The sequence below is a fragment of the Gekko japonicus genome, unplaced genomic scaffold, assembly GCF_001447785.1.
Source record: "Gekko japonicus isolate JY-2015 unplaced genomic scaffold, Gekko_japonicus_V1.1 scaffold26, whole genome shotgun sequence".
NCBI classification, from domain to species: Eukaryota; Metazoa; Chordata; class Lepidosauria; order Squamata; family Gekkonidae; genus Gekko; species Gekko japonicus.
Genome location: NW_015174844.1, coordinates 2,785,834 through 2,808,609, shown reverse-complemented (window position 1 = coordinate 2,808,609; position 22,776 = coordinate 2,785,834). Strand labels below are relative to the sequence as shown.

General features: G+C 46.2%; 1 protein-coding gene across 1 annotated transcript in view; it reads right to left on the bottom strand.

Moving 5' to 3' along the window:
- Positions 1–22,776, bottom strand: part of LOC107121519 (RAC-gamma serine/threonine-protein kinase) — a 208,604-nt gene that overhangs the window by 15,103 nt on the left and 170,725 nt on the right. The window contains exon 8 of the mRNA XM_015424432.1: positions 18,448–18,513. Within this exon, the coding sequence (XP_015279918.1) occupies positions 18,448–18,513 (66 nt within the window). The remainder of the gene's footprint in view (positions 1–18,447; positions 18,514–22,776) is intronic.

The following is a 22,776-nucleotide window of genomic DNA, read 5'->3' as shown; positions in this document are numbered from 1 at the left end:
AACCAGGAATCACTGTATCCCACTGATTTTCCTCATCCCACCAAGTTTCTGAAATACCCACAAATGTCTATTTCCCCCCCATCCCACCAAGTTTCTGAAATACCCACAATGCCTATTCCCCCCCCCCAAACACCAAGCATTCCAACTCCCTGGTTTTACCTCGGACACTTCTATAATTTCCCAGGCATGTTAGGCCCGCAACCTTTCTCCTGCTGCCTCAAGACTTTGCCAAGCAGTCCATATTGTTTGTCACAGTCTCAGTGGACAATTCTAATCCATTTTCCTGTAGAAAGGTAACAGCTACCCCTTCATCTCTTTGAGATGAACCATCCTGAACCAGAGACTTTTCATCTCCTGTCGGCTTTTGACGGGCTCGAGTGCGATGTTGACTCCGAACACTTCAATGCTGAGCAGTCGGTGTGAAGATGCCCCAGGGTTGGGATACCAGTCAATTTGGTTGATGGTCGTAGTGTCGAATTGGGACAATTCTGGTCTGCAGGCGTGACCATCAGAGTTGGAGAGAGAGCCAACTTGATGAGCGCCACCCGAAGCTTTGCCACCTGATTCTTGCGGGCTTGATGGGAGAATTTCGCACAGTGGGTGCACGAGACGGTGTGATGGGCCTCCCCCAAGCACAAGAGGCACAAAGAGTTTCTGTCTGTGGGGGCGACTTTACTCCCACAGTTAGTACAGCATTTAAAGGAGCCCCAAAGTTTTTCCATAGGCCACCAGCAGAGGGCCAGAGGGAGGAGGGGAGGGGGAGGAAAAGGGCCACTCAAGGAAAAATCTTTTTTCTTTTTCAGTAGAAGAAGAGAATGAAGTCTAGGTATAAATACCATGGTATAAATAAGCTTGATCTTTGTCTCCAGTGACACTTCCTTACACAAGGATCTTTTCTAGTTTTTTCCCCCCACAACTGCCCTTCCAAGCCTCAATCTCCTTCTGATTTCTTGGGTGCAGTATCCATTTTATTTTGGGCACACAGAAAGCCTTGGCATCTCACTTGTCAGAGTAATTTAGAACCAAACTTGGGTCTCTCTACCTATTCTTTGTACTTTGTAAATATGGGCCAAATTAAGATTTCTGTGGCTGCGGACATTCTGCCATAATAGCAGTTTCATAAAAAGGGAAGCTGTAACTACTTGGTTTTGCAGTCAACGATTACAAAAGGGAAAGTATAGAGCAAAATTTATTTATTTATACTCTGCCTTTCTCCCCAATGGGAGCACAAAATGCCTTGAAGGAGTTGAGCAATCCAGAATAATCTTTAAATTACCAGAGCTCCTTTTCAGCCCGTATTTCCTAGTCATTTCATTTTTTTTTAAGTTAAGTTTCTCCCAATTCTAAAATCAAGTATTCATCAAGCTTTTCGTCAAGACTCTCCTTTGTAATTTTCAGCAGTTCTCTAAATCCCAGCATACCCCTTATTCTACCTAACAGAAACTTTATAGCTGTTTTCTCCAGATTTGTATGATCAATTGTTCACAAATGCTGAGGAAGCAACTCTTCTGTTAATTACCATTATTAAGAGACAAGATGTCATTCTTTTTTTCTTTTTTCTAATATAGTTTATCATTTTTCCATAACAAAAAAGAAAAATATATGCATCACATATACAAATCGCTTTTGGAGTTTACATTACACACTTTTTTCAATCCATCTGTCAATTTTTTGCCATCTTTTTTGAAACACATTCTCGTCTTTCCCTGACAATATCATATTTACTTTATCCATTTCCTTTATTTCCATAATTTTCATAATTAATTCTTCTCCACTTGGTATTTTATCTGATTTCCAACATTTCACTACGAGGATTCTAGAAGTAGTGAGGATATATAATATCAAACAGATCGTTGTGCTTAATCCCATCTGGTAACATGTTAAGCAAATATACTTCTGGCACCAACTGCAATTCTATATCAGTAATCTCTACTATTAATTGGTTTATAGTCTTCTCACATCTCCACCATATATGGTGGTAGTATGTTCCAATGTTATTTTTGCATCTCCAACAATTTCCTGAAGCATTCTTATAACATTTAGCTACCTTATCTGGCGTCCAATGCCACCTATAGAACATTTTAAAGATATTTTCCTTGTATGTTGTAGCTCTTAATAATTTTGCTGATTTCCACATTTTTGACCAGTTATCTAAATTTATGTTATATCCTAGATCTTTCATCCAAGCTCTCATACATGATTTTGTTATTTCATCTTGCATCTCATCATTTAACAAGAAATTATATAACTTTTGTATCATTTTATCGGAAGATGACAGCCAAATTTTATCTAATTCTGATTTTGTTTTAGCAAAGTTCCTTAATTTGTCTTTAGCAAATCTTGATTGTAGTTGTATTTTTTCCCAATTTGTAAGATTAATATTTAATGTTTGTAATGTTTCGAAGGCTTTCAGTTCATTGTCTTTAGTTAACAATATTTCATAATTAGCTTTCTTGTTTTCCGCCATTAAAGTTGGCATTATAAAAACCTCTAACGGGGATACCCACATAGGTATTTTAACATAAAACTTTTCTTTGATGTTTCTCCATATTTTCATTAACGCTCCTCTAATTATATGATTATGGAAGTTTTGTTGTATTTTATCTTTGTTATACCATACATAGGTGTGCCAGCCCATGTGTAGGTCATGACTTTCTAACTTTAATGTTCTTTTATCCTCTAGCAATATCCACTCTTGAATCCATCCCATCGCTGCATAAATTTTTTTAAAAATTAAAAAATTTAAAATGAATATAGTTCAACATCATAAATTTGAGTGTGGCAGTTTTTCTTCTCACTTCTTTTTCCTAACCAAAATAATGATCATGCTTTTCAGATGTTAACCATATAAAGGAAAGGTAGGATTATGAACCACAGTATCTGACGTCATATGGAATCCAGTTCCAAAGTTTTGGCACAACAACCAAGAAGACCCTTTCTCAGGTTGTTACCTGTCTAGCCTCTGAAGATGACCAGAATTGTTGGGTAGGTTCATATGGGAGTAAGCAGTCCTTCAGATATGCTGTCACAAATCTACATACGGCTTTAAAGATCAATATCAACAGCATGAACTGTGACCAGAAGAAAAATGGGAGCCAGTGTAGATGGAACAAGACTGGAGTGATATGGTCACTATGTCCCACTCCAGTCAGCATTCTAGTCGCAATATTCTGAACCAACTATTATTTATTTATTGAACTTATATCCCATCCTACCCCATAAGCGGGCTCAGGGCGGCTCACAACATATAAAATAACAACAAAACCGGTAATATAAAAGCAATTTAACAATTTCAACAATCAACTGACAGTCCAGTGCCTCCTGTAGCACTTTAAACAGACGGTAATAAGTAGCCCGATTTATAGCAGTTTTTAAGCAGATGGTAATAGGTACCCTGATATACACTGGGCAGGTACCAAAGACAGGGGAGGCTGAGATGGTTTAACGCCTGCTGCCTCAACCAAAAGCCTGGCAGAATACCTCCATCTTACAGACCCTGCAGAACTGTAATAGGTCCCGCATGGCTCTGACCTCAGGAGGGAGCATGTTCCACCAGGCCAGGGCCAAGGTCAAGAAAGCCCTGGCCCTGGTCAAAACTAAGCAGATGTCTCTCAGGCCAGGGATTACCAGGAAGTGTTGATCTGCGAAGCGCAAGGCTCTCTGGGGCATATACGGGGAGAAGCGGTCCCATCGATATGCTGGTCCCAGGCCATGTAGGGTTTTGAAGGTCAGTACCATTACCCTGAACCGGATTTGGTATTCCATTGGCAGCCAGACACTATACCTTCCAGACACTCTTCAAGGGCAACCCCATGTAGAGCACATTGCAGTAATCTAATCTGTGGTGCAGGGCATGCTGTACAGTGGCAAATTCTTTCCTGCCCAGGGACAGCTGTAGCTGGTTCACCAGCCGAAGCTGGTGAAAGACACTTCTGGCCACCACTGCCATCTACTTATCCAAGAGGAGACCTGAGTCTAGCAGTACCTACACACTATGAACATACTCCTTTAGGAAGCATGCAGCCCCATTCAGAAGAGGAGATAGACAGGTTGCTTACCTGTAACTGGTGATCTTCGAGTGGTCATCTGTGCATTCACACCCTTGGGATAGTCTGCGCCTGCGCTGACCCTGCTCGGTACCGGTAGCAAGCCAAAGGGATTTTCGCGCCCACTCCTAGGTCACGCGCCGGGCTCCACTGCGCATGACCAAGGAGGGGCACGCAGATCCTGCCAGTTCCTTCTGACCGCCGCCCAACAGCCTTCAAAAACAAGATGAAGGGCCGAGAGCAGAGGGGAAGGAGGGCGGGTGGTGTGAATGCAGATGACCACTCGAAGATCACCAGTTACAGGTAAGCAACCTGTCTATCTTTTTCGTGGTCTCTGTGCATCACACCCTTGGGAGATTAGCAAGCAGTAAACGCTTACCTGGAGGAGGGGCCAAGGCCCTACATCTGTGCTGTCTGCAACACCGCTCGACCCACTGCCGTACGATGACTGAAACGGGTGTCAAGGGCGTAGTGCTTCACGAAGGTGAGAGAAGTAGCCCATGTCGCAGCATTACAGATGTCCTCCAACGATGCACCTCGTAGGAAAGCTGTGGATGTCGCCACTGCCCATGTGGAATGAGCCCGAAGCTGTCCTGGGAGCGGCTTCCTTGCCAGATCATAACACAGCTTTATAACCTCCACAATCCACTTGGATAAACGTTGTGAGGAAAGTTTCTTCCCTTGGGAAGGCAAACTATGAGCTACAAACAGTGCTGGAGACTTACGGAAGGGTTTGGTCCTTCCCAGATAAAACAAGAGCGCTCTCTTAACATCCAGAGAGTGCAATCTGCGTTCTTCCTCATTGGAGGGAGACGGAAAAAATGTAGGGAGAACTATATCAGAACGTAAGTGAAACTCAGACACAACTTTTGGCAAAAATGAAATGTCCAAAGCTAACGAAACCCCATGAGGGGAAAAACTTAAATACGGAGAGTCACATCGAAGTGCGGACAATTCGCTCACTCTGCGAGCAGATGTAATGGCCACTAAAAACACAGTCTTCAATGACAACAACTTCAGACTGCATGTAGCCAGAGGCTCAAAAGGCTTACCCGTTAAAAAGTTAAGGACCAGCGCCAAGTCCCACGCCGGGGTGAGAGCACGACGGGGAGGGTACAGACGGATAAGACCCTTACAAAATTTCTTAGTTTGCGGATGTGAAAAAACTGAAAACCTATCTATAGACGGATGGTTTGCTGACACCGTAGTCAAATAAACCTTTACTGACGAAAAACTGAGTCCCAAGTCCATTCTGGACAGAATAAAGCTGAAAATTGACCTCAAATTAGACGGAGGTGGAGGCAATTTAGAGACCGACAAATACTCTAGAAACTTAGTCCACTTTCTATCATGCGATGTTCTAGTGGACAGTTTACAACAGTTCAAAAGAACATTATCTATTCTTTTATCCATTACGGAAAGTGTATTTCCCACACTGTCAACTTGAGGCTCAGTGGGTCGTGATGGAGAATCTGGGCCTCTTGGGCTAACAGGAGATCCAGCACCCGGGGAAAGTGAACGAAAGAGCCCTTGGACAGATGGAGCAGTACAGGGAACCAATGCTGATGAGGCCACCATGGAGTCACCAGCAAACAATGAGGTTTGTCCTGCTGTATCTTGACAACGACTTTGGGAATAAGCGGAAGTGGAGGGAACAGAAACACAAAGTGACGTGTCCATGAGATCAGTAAACCGTCCCCTAGGGACAGAGGATCCAACCCCGCCCTGGAGCAGAACAGGTGACACTTCACATTCAGACGACTCGCGAAGACATCCACGTCCGGGTGGCCCAGCTGATCGAAAATTGGTGAGAGGTACTCCCAGTTGAGTTCCCACTTGTGGTCTGTCGCTCCTCCTCTGCTTAAGAAGTCTGCCTGAATGTTCATCACTCCTGGCAGATGTGCAGTCTGAATAACTGAATTCCACTGGAGACAGTCCTCCCAAATGCTCAAGGCCAGTCGACAAAGTGCTCTGGTCATGGTTCCTCCTTGACGATTGAGATAAGACATTGTGGTCGTGTTGTCTGTAAATATCATAATCGCTTTCCCTTCCACCTTCCGACGGAACGAACGAAGGGCAAACTGCACTGCCAGAAGCTCCAGATAGTTGATGTGGTGATTTTTCCAGCAACTGTCCCACTGTGCACCCACACACTGTTCATCTGTGTGAGTGCCCCAACCCCACAGGGAGGCGTCTGTGGTTATTGACACCGAGGGAACAGGACGCTGGAACGGAGCTCCTGCGAACAGATTGGTTTCGGACAACCACCAACGAAGGGAATGGAGGACTTGTGGACGGACTGACATGACTTTCTTTGGGGAGTAGATCTGTGGACGGAACTTCTTCAGAAACCATAACTGTAACGGGCGCATGCGGAGACGTGCGCACTCGATCACTGCAGTGGTGGCCGCCATAAGTCCCAGCAACCGTTGAATACGGACTGCGTAGGTTACTTGGGAACGGAACGGCAAACGAATTTCGTGATGAATCGACTCTTCCCTCCAACAAGGTAAATACGCACGAGTGTCCACAGAATCTATGATGGCTCCTATGAACTGCACACGAGTAGCAGGTTGAAGCATCGACTTCTGCAGGTTTACGAGGACTCCCAAAGAAGCAAGGGTGAAGAAGGACCTCCTTGGATTCTGCAACCAGTAACCAATCGTCTATATACGGAAAAATCTGAAGACCCTGGAGACGTAGATGTGCTACAATCACCACCATCACCTTCGTAAAGACCCTGGGGGTAATTGAAAGCCCAAAAGGAAGAGCCTTGAATTGATAATGAGCTTCCCCGACCGTGAACCTGAGGAAACATTTGTGATATGGATGGATTGACACATGAAAATAGGTGTCCTTCAGATCTAGTGTGGCCATCCAGGCCCATGGTGATAGTAACGGTAGAATGTTTTGAAGAGTGGTCATTCGAAATTTCTTGTAGACGATGAACTGGTTGAGGTATCTGAGGTCCATGATTGGACGAAGGCCTCCGTCCTTCTTCGGTACCGTGAATACCGAGAGTAAAAACCTTGACCGATCTCGGGTACTGGAACCGGTTCTATGGCATTTTTTATTGTGAGGGACTGGACCTATTGGAGCAGAACTAGTGACGCTGGAGTTTGAACGAAATGGGTGAAGAGAGGAACCTGGAGAAACTCTATTAGATAGTCCTCCCGTATGACAGAATGGACCCACTTGTCTGTCGAAATTCTTAACCACACGTCTAGGAATGGAGCAAGATGGGTAAATGTTGCTGGAACGAAGTCAAAGACTCTGTTTAGTGTTTTTCGGTGCTTTCTGTTTGTATTGACCGGAAGGTGAAATTCTTGCCTTGTTCCCAAAGGAATGATGCTGAGTAGTCTGTGGTCTTTGCCACTGTTCCGTAAGTGACTTGTTATAAGATTGCCTGTGAGACCACGATTGTCTAGACCATTGTTTAGGCTTGGTATATTTTGAAGAAGGGGAGATCCCCAGACTTTTAGACGTCTTAATACATTTGTCCAATTCTTGCAGGACAGAGTCAGTGGTGGAACTAAACAACCCGGTCCCTTCAAAGGGGAGGTCTTCCACGGTAGATTTAGTATCATACGGTAGTGATGAAGAGCGCAGCCAAGCGTGTCTACGCAGAGCAACTGAAGTAGCGAGGGTTTTCCCAGCGGACTCCAGACTATGTTTTCCAGCACTGATCTGATGTTTCACGAGGGTCATACCCTCGGTTTGAATCTTCTTTGCTTGAGAGCAGAACTCTCTGGGGAGGTGTGAGAAAAATTCAGACATACGCCTCCATAGATTAAACTGGTAGCGACCCATACATGCCGCATAGTTGGAAGTTTTTATGCCCATTGCTCCCAGCATATAAAACTTTCTTCCCAAGGAGTCCAGCTTCTTTTCCTCCTTTTCAGGTGGGGTAGAGTGACTTGATTTTCCCTTCGTGGAAGAAGACACGACTAGGGAATTTGGCTTTGGGTGAGTAAATAGGAATTCAACCCCTGTCTCTTGAATTTTATACATGTGATCTAATCTTTTGTTAGACACAGTGAGAGAAGCGGGGTGGACCCAAAAGTCTTGAGTAGTTTTCAAGAGAACTTTAGTCATAGGTAACGCCACTGGAATGCGGTGGCTCAAGTGGTTAAGACGCTGAACTGCAGGCTGTGGAAGGTCAGTAGTTCAGCAGTTCAAGACCTGGGTGCCGCAAGACGGGGTGAGCTCCCGTCTCTAGGTCCAGCTCCTGCCAACCTAGCAGTTTGAAAGCAAGAAATTGCAAGTAGATAAATAGGGACCACTTCGGTGGGAAGGTAACAGCGTTCCGTGTGCCTTGGTGTTTAGTCATGCCGGCCACATGACCACGGAAACGTCTTCGGACAGCGCTGGCTCTTCGGCTTTGAAACGGAGATGAGCACCGCAACCCTAGAGTCGGATTCGACTGGCTTTCGAGCAAGGGAACCTTTACCTTTACCTTTTTAACGCCACTGAAGCTGAAGTGCCGGCCTGCATGATGTTGAAGACATTGTCATCACCAGTTTAAATACCAAAGTAGTGGTCATTGACAGATCTGAGGCCATCTGTTGAACAAAGTCCCCATAGGATTTTACGTCCTCCGACGGTGAAATGGGTAGGTCCACTTCCACATCAGGAGGTGGAGAAGGCATGTCAGTATCATCCCCTGGGTTTGATGTATCCTCAGAGCTAGACGAATCCTCAGACGGTACTGGGGAAGGGACGGGTATAGTTGGAGGTACCTCTGTCGGTATCGACTGGTTCGGTGGCGGAGGCAAAGCTGGGCACGGCCTTTGTGACGGTATCGATGGTCTATCTCTAAACTGCGAAAGCCTGGACTACACCGACTGATGATCCCACTCTGTCGGGGGTGGTGGTGGTGGCGGAAGGACCCATGGAGATGGGTACGATTGCCATAGAGATAGTGCCATTGTCGCTGATCCCAAGTTAGGGGAGGCGATGGAGGTGGTCGGTGTCGATCATCGGCATCGTAAGCTGGCGAGACTTCGATAGACTGGTGACCAGACTGGTCGGAGTCAGATAAGAACCTGTTGTGTGAGGTCCATATCTATGTCCGAGTCCATGGGATGGCTGCTGTCCAGAGGCAAGGAATCTGGGGCACGGCCTTGACTAGCCGACACCTTATGGACTTTGGATTTTGTGTCCTTTTTAAGCTTGGAAGTCTTAACCTTGGTGTCTTTGCCCTGCTTCCGGATCTTGGAAGGTACAGCATCAGTTAACCCCTGCTTCCGGATCTTGGAAGGTACGGGGCTGTCACTGGTCGATCACGACCGTTTCAATGCCGAAACATCGATAGCGACTGTCGACGTCAAAGCTCCCGATGCTGGAATGAGGGCGTCTGGAGTCAAAGTCGACATAGAGGCATGTCCCGACGTGTCTAACGGAGACGAAGATTGTGGGGACAGAGCTTTTTCCATGAGCGTCATATGAAGTCACGCAGCTCTATTTTTCCGAGTTGGATTGGAAATTTTTTGACAATGTTTACACGAGGAAACACGGTGAGCTTCCCCTAGGCACACTAGGCATCTACAGTGTCCGTCTGTAGGGGAGATTTTTAGTCCACAGGACTTACACCGCTTAAAGAAACCCCACCGCGGGGCCATAGGCCAGCGGAGGAGAAAAACTCGATTTTAAATGCGAAATAAATACTAACTTTGAAGAAAAATAAAGAAAATAAAGAAAAAGGCTAACTAACGCGGTAATTTGAAAGTGAAACTAATACTTATCAGACCGAGGCAAAAAGGCGTCCTACCAGCGCAGCGGTCAGAAAAGAACTGGCGGGATCTGCATGCCCCTCCTTGGTCATGCGCAGTGGAGCCCGGCGCATGACCTAGGAGTGGGCGCGAAAATCCCTTTGGCTTGCTACCGGTACCGAGCAGGGTCAGCGCAGGCGCAGACTATCCCAAGGGTGTGATGCACAGATACCACGAAGAAGATAGCCTAGTTCCTGGGTCAGGCCTTTCCCTCACCAGTAGCACCTCAGTCTTGTTGGGATTAAGTTTCAGTTTGTTAGCCCTTATCCATCCCAAAACTGCCTGCACCTGTTCATGGTGTCCATAGTCTGCTTGGAATCTGCTTGGAGCATGATATAGAGCTGACTGTCATCTGCATACTGGTGGCAACTGCATATTGGTGGCAACTCAAAGAGCCGTCTTTACATTCATTTAGATGGAAGAACACCTATAGAATCAGGTTACACGTCTCCATCATGAACAAAGGAAAATAAGGCATTTTTGAGACATTGCTGTACAATAAGACAGTTTGGAGGCATTACTGGCTGAGAAGTTCCTGTGACTCCTCTTTGGGAGTCCCTGTTTGCAGTCCTGATGAAGGCATCGAAAACTCATTGAATAATCTGGAGGATGACTTGACTGCAGCTTATTTCTTGTTGTATGTTTCAAGTCTTAAGGACTGGATCTATTTGCTGATTGCAACATACTTTATGCTGTTTATCTTTATGTACTTGCTTTATGGACATTTGAAGATCATGTTCTTCAGTCCATTGAAACTGTGAACTTAGAATCTGTGAAGTATTTCTTTTGGGAGTGTCCACTAGTAAATGTTACAGATTGCTTTAAAGCTCCAGTCTATTTATTGCAGTTCATGTATTTAATATATTTTATTTTTATTTATTTACTAGGAAAAAGGCCCGTTGTGGAAATAAATACAACAGCCTCTAGAAGGAGGCTCTGGGCGGGTGCCCCGGCCTTGGACACTCAGTGTCAATTTGCTGTGGCGACCTCAGCAGGGTATAATAACACTGACTCCACCATTTTCTCCAGAGGAACTGATCTCTGCTACCTAAAGAATAGTTGTAATTTTGAGTGCTCTCCAGCCCTCACCTGGAGATTGGCAACAATGGTTCCCCAGAAGGGAATGGTTGGTTTGGAGGGTGGAGTCGGTGGCTTTGTACCTGTCTGAGATCCCACGCCTTCTGAAACCTCACCCTCTCCAGGCTCCATCCCTCACATCTCCAGGAATTTTCCACCTGGAGTTGGCAACCATATCTCCTCCCCAGCCAATCATCAACCTACCTTTATTTCCCCCTCACTCTTCAGCTTTCCACCCCTCACACACCTGCAGCCTCTCCCATGCTCTGAAGCCCTGACCTCTACGTCACATTGGCTGTCATACCAGGGCCACCTCAGCAGCATATAAGGATACAGAGTTCACCATTTTCTCCAGGGGAACAGATCTCTGCCACTTGGAAAGCAGTTGTAATTCTGAGTGATCTCCAGCCCTCACCTGGAGATTGGACACATTTTACCTCAGAACAGCAAACTGATTAGAATGTTAGAGGCAAAAGCCAATCAAGTCTCATATGCAAACGACCTCTGTGTTCCGAGGCAGAGGCCAATGAGGCTGCATATGCAAATAACCTCTGTGTTCTGACTGGCTATGGGGGGAGAGGGGAACAGCAAACTGTTTAGAATGTTGGAGGCGAGACTCAAACAATGCAGCCAGTGGATAGGGACAGATTCTGAGTGACACACCAGGGCACCAACCAATTCCGGAGCGTGTGGAATGTTCTAGAGAAGTGCCACCACCATTCGCTGGCAGTTAAAAATAAACAAATGAGATGTTTTCAAATGAAAGTGCTTCGATGTTATTCCGCATAAGTGTTTGGATATTATTTGCTCATTCTTGAGGCAGCTGCTGATGTCAACAGTACGGGCCGTGCACTAAGGCGGCAGCCCCTAGTTATATGCCTGGCGGAAGAGCTCCGTCTTGCAGGCCCTGCGGAACTGCGAGAGGTCCCGCAGGGCCCTGATCTCCTCCGGGAGCTCGTTCCACCAGGTAGGGGCCACCATCGAAAAGGCCCCGGCCCCAGTAGCAGCTAGCCTGGCCTCCCTCGGGCCAGGGAGGGTCAACCGATTTTGAGAGCCAGACCGTAGTGCTCTCTGGGGAATATACGGGGAAAGGCGGTCCCGTAGTTATGTTGGACCCCGGCCATATAGGGCTTTAAAGGTGAGAACCAGCACCTTGAAGCGGACTCGGTATGCTATTGGCAGCCAGTGCAGTGTCCTCAGCACAGGCTGGATGTGCTCCCATCTAGGGAAACCCATCAACAGCCTGGCCGCGGCATTCTGCATTAGCTGTAGCTTCCCAATCTGCAACAAAGGTAGCCCCATGTAGAGAGCGTTACAGTAGTCTAGTCTCAAGGTGACCATCATGTAGATCACTGTAGCCAGGTCAGCGTGGTCGAGGAAGGGAACCAACTGCCTAATCAGTCTAAGATGATGAAAGGCCGATTTGGCAGTGGCCACCACCTGGGCCTCCATGGTAAGGGAGGGATCCAGGAACACCCCCAAACTCTGAACCTCCAGCGCTGGGATCAATGAAGCCCCCCAAAGGTCGGGAGTGGGACCCCCGCCCCCAAACTGCCCCGACTCAGGCACAGGACATCCGTCTTTGCTGGATTCAGCTTCAGCTGACTCAGTCTTTAAATGCTGGGGGGTTTTAGGGGAGGAAGAGACACGCATGCTTTCACTGATCTCCAAGTGGCAAAATCACCACTTGGAGATCAGGGAAAGCCTACAGCCGCCCCTCTCCCTTGCAGGAGGTGAGGGGGAGGGGTGGCTGCCGGCTGATCTCCTTCCCTGGTCTCCAAGCTTCTCAAAGCCGGGTAAGGCGTGCCTGTCCAGCACTACTCTCCTCCTCCTGTGCCCTTGCCCTGGGGTGCAGGAGGAGGGTGAAGGTCCTGCTCCACTCTTTGGTGCACCCAGAGGTAGCTTCCCACCTCATCCCAGTTCCCCTCTTGCTTCTGTTGGGGAGTGGTTGGGCTGGAGATAGTTGGCAAAGGAAGCCAAACAGCAGACGCCTTCCTGGCCTGGACCCCGAGCCACAGTTGCTTCTTGTCTCCCTGCAGGGATCTTGTCAATGCGTCTCCCTCCCACATCATGCTGTGCCTCCTGCTCCTGGCCATGGCCAGCAGCCCTGCCAGGGGGAGATCAGGGAAAGTGTGCCCACACGAGAAAAACAGCATTTAAAATGCTGTTTTTCTAACCGGGCGGCTGCAAGTTTTAAAGAGCCCTCCAGCTGGTCGACAGGCCACGTGCTCCAGCCAATCAGCTGGAGGGCCCTTTTAATGCAACAGGAGGAGAGGGAGGGGGAGGCGGAGAGGGACAGCAGCTTTTGTGGGGTGTGTCTCCCGTTTGAGGGGGCGGAACCCTGAAATGCCCCACCGTAGCTACGGGCCAGACTATACCAGGTTAGTAAACAAGAGGACAGTTATAAAAATCGGGCAAAGCTAATACATAGACTCTACAACTGGCACAGGGCAAAACTCACACAGAAAGAAGTCAGCTGGACAACAACAAAGCTCCATAACACAACTGCCTTATTTAGAGAAGAAAAGAAGAGATTGGATTTATACCCCACCCTTCACTACCCAAAGGTGTCACAGAACAGCTTACAAACTCCTTTCCCTTCCCCTCCCCACAACAGACACCCTGGGAGGTAGGTGGGGCTGAGAGAGCTCTTGACAGAAACTGCTCTTTTTCAAGAACATCTCTTATCAGAACTACGGCTTGCCCAAGGTCATCCAGCCAGGTGCAAGTGGAGGAGTGGGGAATCAAACCCGGTTCTCCCAGATTAGAGTCCGCACACTTAACCACTACACCAAACTGGTTCACCAAAATAGTTCCTATTCCTGTCTCAATATCTGATCCCAGCATGCCAGATTAACCCCCACTGTGGGGTGAGGGATCAACTCCCTCCAAAAGCAGCCTTACAATTACTTAGCTTCAGAGAATGAAAAATAGGAGTAAGCATAAAGAAAAATGTCATTATAATTTCAAATCCAGGGGAATTTTTTAAAAAACAAAACAAAAACATTTTTATTGTTTTTCTAAAACTACAACACTACAGGGTCAGGGGATGGGAACAGCCTAAAACTAGAGTACCAAGGATCATTATTACAAAAGTTTGAAGTTCCTGATACATCTCTTTTGTCAGAATACTAAAGGATGAGAGATAATATTACAGATATATCAAATTAAAAGGCAAACAACCATAAACATATTTGGCTATAGTTGTGCATCTTAATTTTAAAATTATACGTTGGTTTGGAGTTATGTGTTAAGAATAAACATCAGGCTATCGAAATTAAGCTATTTTGCATTTTCCTCTCCTCCTGTCAAAGTCCAAATTAGTTTTTAAATGCTTTGGGGGTAACAACCCCTAGTTCTGCTTCAAAATCAAAGGGTTTTGCCAGACTAATTGAATTGATATCAGAGTCTTTCCCATCCTTCTCCATCTTCTTCTTCTGCGTCTTTATTCTCCTCCACTTTCTCAGATCCCTCTTCCGCTTTCTGTTGTTGCTTCAGGAACATTTGCTTTATTTCTTTGTCGTTGAAATTTTGAGTTCCTTTTGCAACGTATACAAGCTTGTTGCTAAGGTGGTCATCTGGTCCAGTAGAGGGCGTAAAGCTGCAGCAATCAGTTTGGGAAAGTCTGTAGTTGCTTCCGGTCTGGTAGCCGGCGATGATGTGCTCACCGTTCCTGTTATAAGTTTCGTTTCCGGCGCCATTTATTCTGCTCGCTGAGTCATTGTTTATACAAGAGGACAGTTTAAAAGTTCTCCGTAAGTCTGGTGATTTATCGCTTTCTTGCTGGTCCGCCGCACACTCCATCATAATCTGCTTTGCTCAAAGCTGCCCTTTCCGCCTCCCACTTTAAATTCAGTCTTTTCGAGATCAGGCATTCCCCTCCCCCTTCCACTTGTTTGGGGCTTTGGGACGGCTTTGCTGCTAGCGTTTTTAGCAATTGTTTGCTGGATCATAGCTTCACTCACGTTTGTACTTGCGTTCTGTGCGTATGTAGAGAGGATCATTCCTTAGGATCCTTGTGCGCTCTATCCAGTGTGCACCTCTTGGTGCCATGCTGGCTCCATGCTGCAGGGGCCTTTAGGGGCAAAAAGGTGCCTCAATCCTTTGGCTTCCGCCTTGGGAGAGGCACCTGTCACGCCCCAGGCTGCGCCCTCCCCTCCAGGGGGCCTGGGGGGTCCTAGATCAACTCAGACCCCCCCATTGGCAAGTTTGTGGGCGCTCACATCAAAGCTACGATGGAGCACACCTACTTGCGAGTCGCCAAAAACCGGTAGTCCCTCCAGGCGAAATTCTTATTGCAACTGCTTATTTTCGGGTAGGACTTTACTGGTTTGGGATTCAAATCCATGTGGTTCCGGAGTTCAGGACCATTATTATTAATAGGGAATGTACATGTGGCAGGGTATGAGGCAGCCATTTATAAAGATAATGGCATCAGGCTTGTACAGAACACAAACCTCCCTGTAATCTGAAGACCCCTTAATTTTCAAGCAGATTGACCAAGGGGTTCGATCTTACAGACCCCCAAAGAAGGTGACTCTCTGCAAAGCTGCACATCACTCTACTGATTCCAAAAATGGCAATCAAGCAGCAGCCTAGCAGGAGAGCGCCGGCAGCCAACAGCATTAAACAAAAACCCTGTCTTCATTTTCCTACTTTTACAGTGACTGACTGACTGACAATACAAATTTCTTACCCTTTCCACCGAAAACTCTGCATTTGCCGTCCTTTCTTGTTGTGGCCGGTTTTGTTTCCTTTCACAAAGCAGACGTGTTCTCCTTTGCAAATCCCCCCCCACACACACACACATCCCTTTCTGTCAGTCTGCCATCAGGAGATGTACTAAAATGAATGACAAGAATGCTGATCAGGAGCAATGAAGGCCCACTGGTTATAAAGGGAGCTGGGAATGCCAAATGGCTTGCATAGGCTCCACTGAAGTACAGCACAGCACACAAAAGTTGCAATGAAAATGCAGAATGGATTACAGGAAACCTAACCTGGGCCTGGAAAGATAACACTCCAGAGTGGAATGGAAATGGAGTGAAAATGGAATGAAAATGCACTGGGATTGGAATGACAGCCCTTGGGAGTAGAATCAGTGCTCTGGGGGCTGTCATTCCAGTTCCCAAGCATAGATTCCATCCCTGGGGGCTGTCATTCCACTCTGGGGCCTGTCATTCCAGTCCCAGAGCACTGATTCCACCACAGAGGCTGTCGTTCTATTCTGGGGCTGTCATTCCAATCCCAGAGCATTTTATCTGGGTCCAGGGACCATCATGCCAGTCTGGAGGCTGACATTCCAGGCCCATAGCAGGTTTCCTGTAATCCATTCCACATTTTCACTGCAACGTTTGTGTCCTGTAGCATATTTCAATATAGCCTATGATAGTCAATCAGGCATTCCTGTCATTTGTTTTTAGTACATCCTGCTGTTATGCCCTATGATGGACATTTCAGAGGGCTGTAGTGGATATTTTTCAACCAAATGACCCCGAAATTGTAGCAGAGTGTCTTCACTAGCTCTCTATTTTCCCAGCCATAGAAGAAAACAAGGGCTCCGCTCCTCCACCTCAGAAGAGAGAGAAAGAAAACTGTGGATCTCTTTAGCATGTCACCAAAGCACTCTGCTCCTCCCTTGCAAGGATCTGATTGGAAGGTAGAAATTACCATTGTTTGAAAAATCAGTGCCATCGAGGAAAAACAGGAACACATGTTGTAGCCAGCTAGCAGCACCCCAAACTCAAAAACAACATAGATTTCTTGGGGGAGGGTAGTTTCATTTCACTAAGAATGCTGAATTCCTAATACAGTCCTGGAAAATCACAGTATTGACCTGAAACAGAAATTTCCATGTACATCTTAAGTTTGAGAATTTTGTTATGCACACCACTAGTGAACACCTTCACTCCCTATGTAGGACCTAATATGCTTTCCATCCAAGCTCTTCTCCCTCACCAGTGATTGGCTTCTGCTTTTCCCTCAATTTTTCTCCAACCTAATCATAAGACTTGGAGGGTGCTTGGGAACTGTAGACCTATTAGAAAATTTACACAAAGGAAGACAGGCTTCTCTGAGGCCTGCAGGCTGCTCACTCTTCAACCTTAGGCCTGCGATCAAAACACTGCTTCATTCAGGAATCCCTGAAGTTTCTCAGCCATCACCTGTTTAATCACCATGCTCAGAATGGTACATTTGTGACAGGGTGGTAGCTGTTCAACTCTCCAGGGACCACAGTAGGTTTCCTTATGACTGGGCACACTTCTAGGGGTGTGCGCTCAGTACAAACCAGGCCAGAAAAATACTCTGTAAATACTTTATTGGTATTTATTGAGTATTTTCTCAGCCAATGACCAACAGGACTAGTGATTTGGCTATCCGAAAATGGTCAACCCAAAAAATACCAAAAACGTTTGAGATTTTTTGGGGCCACTAGATACCTGCAGTTACAGGACATTTAAAGGGAGTAAACTTCAGAGTAAACTCTCAGGCATTTAAAGGCACTGCAGTCCCTTTAAATGCTTTGGAGTTCACTCACTGTGGGTTGGCATTCCTTTACACTCCTTCCCCCCCCTCTATTGGAAACAATGGAGAATGGGAGCAACTTCTTCTGGGGCTCATAGAACTGGACCTCCTGGTCCAATCCTTTTGAAATGGGGGGGGGGGGGTTTGAGGAGAGGCAACAGCTGCAAATTTGGTGCCTCTACCTCAAAAAACACCCCCCCGAGCCCCAGATACTTCTGGATCAATTCTCCATTATAGCCTATGGGGACCATGGACTATAATGGTCCCCACAGGGTATAATGGAGTAAAACAAAAAATGAGCAATCCCGAATATTTCCTGAATCCCAGTTCCATACCAATATTGGGATTCAGGGATACTGGGAAATACCAATCTTTTTCAGGCTCAATATACCCAAACCTGAAAAATACCAATTTTTTTTGTGTGCACACTCCTACACACCACTTCCTCTGAGAGAGACATTCGCTGTCTTCTGACCCAGTTCCCAGCCACCTCACCCCACCCCTGTAGATTTCAGCAGCCAGGAGGGGCAAGTGCCATACAAGCATGTGGTAGATGTCAGCTTCCCAGAATCCTTTCCACACACTCAGACTGCTGAAAGGTATTCTACACAACTGGACAAGTCAGCTCCTTGGAACATCCTATCTTGTCACTGCTAATATAGAGTCCAAGTTGGAATGGATATGAGAGATTTTATCTGCAAAGTGCTGTGCAAAACAATTGCAGCAAACTGCAGAGCAGTCCACCTTCTCCCATAGGCCAGAACCCAACAGGCCCCTGACTGGAAGAGTTCTGCAGGAAACAATGGTGGCAGACAAATATTGTTTCTTCATTGCCACAGAGGAGGCTTTAAAATGAGCTCTAGTCTGTGCCTTTTCGGATTAGTCATGAGTCTTCACCGTTGCTCTAGCCGTCTCCTTTGTCTTTTCATCATAGAAATCTATATTTTGATCTCTGTACTGTAAACCAGTTTTTTTCCATCCTCCAAAAACTTAACTGCTCTATAATTAAAATCATCACATTAACTCACCGTTAAAAAAGGGTGTCTAGTATTTTTCAGTACCCTGCTTTCTGTAAGTGTGTGGGCCACTTCATCCTAAACAGTAAAAAAAAAAAAATGCAGTGTTTAGTACTGAATTTTAGAGAAAGTGGACAGATAATAAAAAATAAATTTTCAGTTTGAAAAGAATGCTAACAAGATTTTGGAATGCCTTAAAAAACATGTATCTAAAAGAAAGAGGAAAGGTGCACCCCCCCCCCAAAGGAGCAAAATAAACTTCACATCATTTTTTATTGAAAACATCTGCGTTCACATAGTAATAGTGCTGCAATATTAGGTTAGCATAGCTTTAATATAATGCTTCTTAAAATGCTATAATGTTACAATAAATTTTAAAATCGTATTGTTTGACCCTGCAGTTGGAAACTTCTTTACATACCTTTACTAAGAAAAAGGTATCATAAGGGAAACCCGTGAAGGTATCTAAAATGGTACTATCAGAACTGATAGCTCTTTCAGCACTAGGGGCTTAAAAAGAGAATGAGTGACAGTAGCCATCAGGGGAGAGAGAGACGGAAAGTAATAGAAGAAGTGGGGGAGGGAAAGTGAAAGAGACTGATATAAGAAGGAGGAGAACAGGGGAGGACGCAAAGGTGAGAAGAATGGGATGGCTGCTCTCACAAGATTCTTGTGGGTCCCTATTTGTCTTGTCTTTATACTAATATTGAAGTCAGCCAAATCTGAGGATACTTAAATCCAGTGACTGGAGCTGTGAACAGACAAGACAGATCTTTCTACAAAGCTGAAAAAGGCCTCAGGTTTGCAGAAAAGTGTGGAATCTTTAAAAAATACACTGGGTGGGTTTAAAAAACCCAAAATTGATAAGAGGACCATCTGTAGCTGTAAGCAATTCATTCCTTCACTGGCTGTTGTTGGGCACCACAGCATGCCATAACTGAGAAGCCCCTCTCCCAGATTGCCATCTGCTTAATCTCAGAAGGTGGAGGCACCCAAACCAGACCCTCCAAAGGTGATCTTAGTGGATAGGTAGTTTCATAAGGGTATAGGTCTTCAGGGGGTCTCCCATACCCTACTTTGAAGCTCTAACAGCTATACTACACAGGCTTTCATAGGGTGGTTGGTGTTGAACAGTAACAAGCAACCAGGCCTAGTTGAGTCATGCAAGTTGGGTGGCATCAAGTTACCCAGAGATTGCTACCAGGCTTAGGGTTGACAACAGCACTGGTCGCCCTCACGGATGACTTTCAGAGGCATCTGGATCGGGGCAGAATGACAGTGCTGTTGTTGTTAGACCACTTGGTGGCGTTCAACACAGTCGACCATCAGCTACTGATCCACACCTTACCGACATTGAAGTCCAGGGACTGGCCTTGCAGTGGCTTGCTTCCTTTCTCCAAGGTTGGGGACAAAGGGTAGCATTGGCTGAACAGCTATCCCGAAGGCACCCACTGGTTTTTGGAGTGCCCCAAGGGGCAGTGCTGTCTTTGATGCTCTTTAACATCTACATGCGCCCCCTTGCCCAGATTGCCCAGAGTACACAGATGACACCCAGCTCTATCTGTTGTCGGACAGCCAGTCTGATTCCAAACTGGAAAATCTAGACTGGGCATTACAAGCCATGGCTGTTTGGCTTAGACTGAGCCAACTGAACCTGAATCTGACAAAGATGGAGGTCCTGTGTCTGAGCCGGGGTGGCCCAAACGTAGGGATCCCACTCCTGACCTTCGATGGGGCTCCTTCGGTGCCAGGAGGTTAGGAGTTTGGGAGTGCTCCTAGATGCCTCCTTAACAATGGAGGCCCAGGTAGCAGCCACTGCCAAATAGGCCTTTTATCATCTTCACCTGATCAGGCTGTTGGTTCCCTTACTCGAATGCAAATGAGTAGCAGTGATTCATGCGATGGTCACCTTGAGATTGGACTACTGTAATGCTCTCTACATGGGGCTGCCCTTGTCTCAAATCTGGAAGCTGCAGCTGGTGCAAAATGCTGCGGCCAGGCTATTGATGGGACTCCCACTCGGGAACACATCGAGCCTGTGCTAAAGGCATTGCATTGGCTGCCGATAGCATACCGGATTTGTTTCAAGGTGCTGGTTCTTAATTTTAAAGCTCTTTATGGTCAGGGACCTACATACCTTTCCCCACATGTTCCCCAGAGAGCACTGCGATCAGGGGCCCAGAACCGACTGCCCCCCCAAAAAAAAGTCTCAAGGAGGCCAGGTTGGCAACAACCAGAGCCAGGACTTTCTTGGTGGCAGCTCCACTCTGGTCGAATGAGCTCCCAGAGGAGATCAGGGCCCTGCAGGACGTTTTGCCATTCTTCAGGGCCTGTAAAACGGAGCACTTCCGCAAGGCTTTTGGAGCCACCACCACTGTTAACCACCACTGCTAACAACTGAGAGCTGAAGGTGAGAGAGCCCTTTGTTCCCCTGGAACTTTTAATAACAGCTTGATTCAGCCGCCAGAAGGATAATTAAAAGAAGACCAAAGAACCGATTGTGAGAAGAATGAACTCAATAATTACAGCCATCTGGAATTAATATCACTAGCACTTTATTATGTTGTACAGTTAATGATTTTAGAATTGTTTTAATCTACATTTATATTCATGTTTTATTGTGAATTATGTATTGATTTTATGTAAGCCGCCCTGAGCCAGCCTTGGCTAGGAGAGTGGGGTAGAAATCCAATAAATAAATAAACCAGGTGGGATCTGGAGATCTCTCAGAATTACAAATGAACTCCAGACAACAGAAATGTGTATCCATGGAGAAAATGGCTGGTTTGGAAGGAGGACTCTGTGGCATAATATCCAGCTGAGGCCCCTTCCCTCCCCAGGTATGTTCATCCCAAACCATTTAGGGCTTTGAAGTAGGGTTGCCATTTGGGGCTTCAGCCCACCACTGGCCAACTGGCCGGCAGGGGAAGCCCCACCGCCATACAGGGATGTCGCACAGGATGACGTCGCCCATCATTGCTTTGGGGATGTCACACAACATCCACACCCACCCCTGGAATGTCCCCCAAAGTCCCCTGCTCCAGCCAAGGTAAGACCTGGCAACCCTACTTTGAAGGTCAAAACCAACACTTTGAATTGTGCCTGGAAACCAACTGGTAACCAGTGTAGACGGGTCAAGACTAGAGTGATATGGTCCCTATGACCCACTTCAGTCAATATCCTGGCTACAGCATCCTGTACCAACTGAACCTTCCAATGTTGATGTCACCAGGGCATGAATCAGAGTGGCCAGATCTTTCCCATCCAGGAAAGGCCACAGCTGGCTAACCAGTTGAAGCAGGTATCTAGTAAAAGGCTTGCATCCAAGAACATCCCCAGACTAAGGACCTGTTCCTTCAAAAGGGGTGCAAAATCATCCAGAACGGGTGACACCTTAAATCCCGTGCCAGACCTTCTGCCCACCAGGAGCGCTTCCATCTTGTCAGGATAAAGCTTTAGTTTATTAGCCTGTATCCACTCCAAATTTGCCTCCAGGCACCAGTTTAAGATTTCTACAGCCTCCCGGGATCAGCTGAAAGCATGAAAGAGCTAAGTGTCATCCACATATTGGTGACAACACAGCCCAATTCTTCAAAAGACACCTAACAGTTTCATGTAGATGGTAAAGAGTACTGGGGATAAGACGAAACCTTGCAGGACCCCACAGGCAAAAGGTCAAGGGACTGAGCAGCAGTCCAGGCTTTGAAGCCAAGTACCACCTTTTGAAACCTATCCTCCAGGTAGGACCAGAGGTGTAGTGGTTAAGAGTGTGGACTCTAATCTGGGAGAACCAGGTTTGATTCCTCACTTCTCCACATGCAACTGGTGGTATGACCTTGAGTCAGTCACAAGTTCTCTCACAGCTGTTCTCTCAAGAGCAGTTCTCAAAAGAGGTCTCTCAGCCCCACCTACCTCACAGGGTGTATGTTGTGGGGAGGGGAAGGGAAAGGAGATTGTAAAACACTCTGAGACTCCTTCGGGTAGTGAAGTGCGGGGTATAAATCCAATCTCCTCTTCTTAAGCAATAGCAGGCCTTAACCCATTCTCTTTGACTTTAGAAGCCGGTGTCATTTTTCAGCCTTCAGATTTCATATTTTAATGACTAACTCTTTTAATTATTGATACCACAAAACTTAATCCTAATTTCAGTGTTTCTCATAATTATGTTAAAACTATGACATTAGTGTTCTAGTATATTAATATATTTATTTTATTTTGTTTAATTTGTATCCCACCCTCCTGCAACCTTGATTGTCATCACCACAACAAAAAGCTAACCCTGGCCTAATTCCCCCCCAGGTTCTCAAAATTCAATTATTGTTTTAAAGTGCTCCATTTAAT